Here is a 5,366-nt window from a genome sequence, read left to right on the forward strand (position 1 = left end):
TAAAGCATTACTCGCATCTCAATTTTCTTCCTTTTTTAGGATTTAATGTTCAGGGGGCGCAGTTAGAGTTAGAAAGTCATCAGCTTGCATTTACAACTTGACAAGTCCAAGGCCCATCAGTATTCCCAGAAACCGCAATATGCAGTTTGAGAATCAATGGCTGTAGATAAACTCAGCACTAATCTCTTAAGAAGAGACATTTTGAACATTAGAGCTAGTAATCCCAAAGCGATTAACTTGAAGCAGACGAACACCTGACGATATCATATCTGCTTCACCCCAAACAACTGATGCATGTGTTGAATCTCCATTCGGCCCTCGTTTTCTTCCTCCAGGTGAAGTTCCTTCTAGGGGAAGTCCAGCAGGACTCTCATGCGAAGTTAAGCAGCTTTCAGTGGAACAATCGGTGAATTGTGGATGGATTCTGGGGGAAACTTCTTCTGGACCATGGATTCCAACAAGATCAGCAGATTCCGAGGGGCATAATCCAAGTGGATTACAAAGAGGGCTAACTTGTGTCCTTGTTCCTAATCCTTGGCAAGTCTCTTGATCATTTTCAGTAACTACACCACCAATGAATTGATCAGCAAGCATTTTACAGGCCTTCTCCAGCATGCTAATATACCTTTGTTCAGCATCCTGCCGAATTTGCAAGTGCTTCTCAGCCTGTGTAACAAAAAATATGAACAATCACCAGCCAGAATATCTTTGGACTGTAGTCCATAGATAGCAAATTGAATTGCATAATGTCATCTACCACTTCCTCTTTAACCATCAAATTATTCATTCGACCCTAGCCCAAGCATATTTTACCAAGCAATTATCAACTATCAATTCCCATAGACTAAGAACGCGTTTATCTGAAAAACTTTTTTTGAAAACGTTTATTAAAAAAGAAAAGATTGTCAGGTAAACGTGTTCTAAGCATAAGTCTCTAAACTCAACTCCACCTATTTATTTTGAGAAACATTCAAAAGCAATTTACTCATCCGATGTAGTGCAGAAAACTTACTTCAACTTGCAGGTGCAATTTACTTTGCACTTCCATCTGAGCTCTCAATGCCTCCTTGACTTCATAACCTCTGCAGACATTATCCAATCCTTAAACTAGGTGGTGTATTTCAAGCAAAGCTTAAACAGAAGCATCGCTATATAATTTATTGTGGTTAGGTTAAAAACAAGTAGTAATAGTTGTCTTAGTTATAGGATGAACCCTTACTCATTCAAGTCCGATGCCGGCAACTGCTGAGGAGTACCACCAGAACAAGGGCTCTCTAATGAATATGTAGCTGTAAGTCCTTCAATGAAGAACAAGAATCCAGTTTCAAAAGAAAAGAAAAATTCAAAAAGAGCTTCTTCCTAGAGCCTTCTGAACTGATCTCTTCTCACACATAAACATCACGGTGTCTTCTTGGCTATTCTGTAAGCTTCACACATCACAGCCCAAGTTTATGCTATTTTTCCTGCATTTTTCCATTTTTAATTTTTGCCTTTTTTTTTTTTTATAAAGGAACTATTTTGGCTTATTTAAGAAGTTAGGGGGTTAATGGAGTTGCTGGAGTATACATTCCAAATGGGATACCATTGTCCCTAAGATATTCCTTCCATGTGAAGGGGGACGGGGTAGGGAGCAGTTATATCAACCCTAAGGCAGCCAAGTTAGCGAAGGAAAGATTTATATCTTAGCCACTAGGCAAATTTTGAAGCTTAATTAGCACATATATGCCTAGAGAGTTGTGAAACTACCAGCGCAACCATGTTTCCAGTTATAGGAAAATGGGAGTCAACTATACCTACCATCTTTTGAAGCCTCACCGAGATCTTTCTGAGATAGCTTACCTAGTCTGTATTTCTGCAATGAACAAAGACAGCATCATATTTAAAAATTGAGCAAAGCATACTTCATTTTAGCTCAACAAAAAACATATAAGGTTTTGCTCCCCCACCCCACCTCTTCTAACATCTGTGAAATCAATGAAGGATGTGAGGTGGGCTTGTGAGCAATAAGAAAATTTAATGCATTCTAATAAACCTGAAGGTGACTCTTTAGGTGGAAGAGGGTCAGTCCCTTGACACCCATTGTCCGCATTATCGCCTTTGGCGTAGCTTCTGCAATTGATAGTCATAGTATACGCATGAGAAAAGTTGGCGTTCCAGTAGTGAGATATCAAGTGCGCAACCATTATACTAGCAAGGACAAGTAGAGTAATACAAAGCCCCCCCCCTCCAAAAAATAAAAAAAAAAAAAAAATAAAGAACACTCCTTTCTGTATCTTTTGGTTCTCTTGGTTGGAAAAATCTATGACAATTTGAATCCAAATACAGATAATAAAGACAAGAAAAGGAGAAATCGTCCAACAAGATAACTTGTCCTTGTTTCAGCCAAACAAAGAGTGAAACCCCGTACTCAAATAAATTTTGTTAAAAGAAAAAGGAGGTAAAGGCAACTAACAAGAGAAAATAGTTACATTATCACACAATTTGGAATGAATATGTAGGTCTCTAGGAACACTTAATTCTTTTATTGCTAAGTACATCTGCACTTAACCTGAAAGATAGATATCAGACAGTACTTCAATATCTTATCTCGATTGCATATTGTTACTGAAAAATTATGTTCCGTTGACAGAGTAATATTGTGTTTGTTCGAGCTTTCAGGGTAGGGAAAGGAAGGGTAAGGGCAGAGACGTTTTTTTTTGAAAAGGATAAGGGCAGAGACTTAGGAACTCTAGTACTCCAGCAACAATTCACTTGGTACTAATGGTAACAAAATAGCACCAGATTCAGCCTTCTTTCAATTTTTCTCCAACTTAAGTCAGTAGCGTATCTTTCACAATCCGAAGCCATCTTGTCCAGATTTTCCCAGGCTCATCCAGTTAAATACTAATCATGAATCTGCCCTAGAAATTCTTGCTAGTGTTGCTAAAGCGAAAAACACCGAAAACTGCCAAAATTGGTTGGGAGATTAAGCTCGAAGTGAACGCTTTAGCAAAGAAAAGCGTATAATGAAGAACTGAAGCACAACACAACATCAATTATAGCAGTAAAGGAATTGAACTAAACTTGCAAGTGTCATTCTCTTTTAGGATAGGTGAATAAACTTGCTTGTGTCATGCAAAAGGAGAAGGCAATATCTTGTGACTATTAAGGTAAAGCTAAATTTGATGCTATCTCAAGTTACTGAAATTGCTCCTTATCAAGATGCGAATCTTCACGTAAAGACAAATATAGAAACCAAATTGAAATATTAACACTCTATAGGAGTCATTTAACTGTATTTCTAATGCTATATCAGCATTTTGAACATGTGTCTTTTTGTATATTATGGTATTGGTCAAAACTAAGCAAGATTTTCAGAGGGTAGAAAAGCCCAGTTGTTTTCCTTTTACGCACCCCAATGTAATTTTTCTTTTTCTCCTTCAGGACAAAGGCTGCGAAGTAATTGATTTCAAATATAGTAAATAATTTATAGAGAAGAGTCTTGATATCCAACCCACATGATATCACTATTAGGTAAAGTTTGGTAGGCTAATTGGAAATGTCTTAGCAGTTTAACTATGGAATTTTTTTTGATACATGAGAAATCCCGAGGGCTAGTGGCGCACGTTCTGAAGCTCGATGAATAATGGGCTCGCCCTCTACTCTTCTCCACTCAAATAACTTTTGTCTACGGCGGGTTTGAACTCGAGATGGCGCCTAACCTACGCATCACACGTTGCGCTCTAACCACTAGACCAAAGCCCTAGAATCCAGTTTAACTGCTAATTGGGTTTTTACCTTTTAAATTTTCTCCATTCTTGCTAATGGGGTATTTGGGGGGTGGGCGAATTGAGGAGAGTGGAAATAGGAAGATCTAACGAGTAGTTGGACCGAAAGGCTTTGTTCTGGTTAGAACTCATCTTAACTGTAAGAATTAACTGTCAAGTCTCCATAGAATGCTAGCCATTTGAAATCTGCACAACAGTTGGTGAACTACAAGTGCACTACGCCATTTACTCGGCAAAAAAAGAGAGACAAAGAAGCATGTTTTAAACACTAAATGTAACACAGAAAATAGCTTAGGGGTCCTCCATGAAGGAGCAACATTCTTTTTTTTTTCCTTACTAATACCGCGCTAGTGACCATACAAGCTTGTGGGCAGCTCGACTATTCCACCAGTACCTACCAGCTATCTCATCAGGTACTTGTTACCTCTAACTCCAAACTAGCACAGGTATCGAGTAACTCGGTACCAAGACTTTAGCCTAGTGTTTTTTTGTTGTAAAAATGGGATTTCAACCCTGATTTATTTGCATTCGCATCATTGACCATTAAGCCAAAGGAGCAACATTCTTTTTTTTCTTACTAATAACAGTAGTGATCGTACAAGCTCGTGGGCAGCTCGACTATTCCAACAGTACCTACCAGCTATTTCATCAGGTACTTGTTACCTCCAACTACAACTATCACCGGTATCGAGTACCAAGACTTTAGCCCGTGGGCAGCTCGACTATTCCACCGGTACCTACCAGCTATTTCATTGGGTACTTGTTACCTCCAACTCCAACTAGCACTGGTATCTAGTAACTCAGTACCAAGACTTTAGCCTAGTGTTTATTAATTGTAAAAATGGGATTTCAACCCTGATCTATTTGCATTCGCTTCATTGACCATTAAGCCAAAGGAGCAACATTCTTGATAAGTTCAATAACACAAAAAAAAAAAAAAAAAAAAAAACAGAAAAGAGGGCAAATGAAATACTAACTGCTGGGACCGCCAAGCTGAGTAACAGCATCAACGAAGCGTTCGTGAAGGTCAGCAGTCCAACGAAGTCGAGGCTTCGGATCTGACGTCAGCACAAGGCAAGGATCTCCATTAATATTATGAGTATGATGAATCCCAACATTCATATTATATTCATCTTCCCCTTGTGGTTGAATCAATCTCGGAAACATTGAGTCAGCTCAGCTCAATCTCCTTTCTCTCTGTATTTAGTTAAACAATATTTATTCGCATAGGAATTGAAAGAAGGTCGAAAAGGGGAAGCTGAAAATTTTTGAGGGCACGAAAAAAGAGAAAGAGAAAGGGCTAATCGTATCGCCTACTACTCCTGTTTATAGAGAGAGAGAGACAGAGAGAGAGAAGTTACGGCCAACCCCATAAGAGTCACTAATGAAATGTATAGTAATGGAGTTTATTACCCCGGCGATTGTCCATGTTTGAAATGTGCAACCCAAGACACATTAGGTAAAAACCTGCACTGTTATTTACACAAGCCAATCAAATAGTTAAAAGGTGGGTAACCCTTGTTAATATGGTTAGAGTTTGTGTTACTTAATCGGGGAGATTTCTAATATGTACTTAGAGTTTACTTTTATTTGACAACT

General features: G+C 38.6%; 1 protein-coding gene across 2 annotated transcripts; it reads right to left on the reverse strand.

Moving 5' to 3' along the window:
• Positions 1 to 5,154, reverse strand: LOC107808151 (protein PHR1-LIKE 3). Of its 2 annotated transcripts, none has more exons than XM_016632646.2 (6): positions 4,745 to 5,154; positions 2,033 to 2,109; positions 1,798 to 1,852; positions 1,220 to 1,298; positions 1,013 to 1,082; positions 1 to 666 (listed from the first exon to the last, which is right to left on the reverse strand). In XM_016632646.2, exons 1-6 carry the CDS (start codon positions 4,932 to 4,934, stop codon positions 187 to 189), a joined length of 951 nt encoding a protein of 316 aa, XP_016488132.1. In that variant the 5' UTR covers positions 4,935 to 5,154; the 3' UTR covers positions 1 to 186. The 2 variants fall into 2 exon arrangements, with proteins under 2 accessions (XP_016488132.1, XP_016488133.1); XM_016632647.2 differs by having other exon boundaries at positions 1,840 to 1,852; positions 4,745 to 5,147.
• Between the last annotated feature and the right edge of the window lie 212 nt (positions 5,155 to 5,366).

Source organism: Nicotiana tabacum, chromosome 23, assembly GCF_000715075.1.
Source record: "Nicotiana tabacum cultivar K326 chromosome 23, ASM71507v2, whole genome shotgun sequence".
Classification (NCBI taxonomy): Eukaryota; Viridiplantae; Streptophyta; class Magnoliopsida; order Solanales; family Solanaceae; genus Nicotiana; species Nicotiana tabacum.

Bases quoted from the DNA above. Each gene is read 5' to 3' on its own strand.
- LOC107808151 (XM_016632646.2), bottom strand. From the start codon at position 4,934: ATGTTTCCGAGATTGATTCAACCACAAGGGGAAGATGAATATAATATG. The intron at 2,110-4,744 runs GTTAGTATTTCA...TATCAATTGCAG, and splicing joins TCAGCTTGGCGGTCCCAGCA to AAGCTACGCCAAAGGCGATA. The intron at 1,083-1,219 runs GTAAGGGTTCAT...TAATGTCTGCAG, and splicing joins CCGGCATCGGACTTGAATGA to AGGTTATGAAGTCAAGGAGG.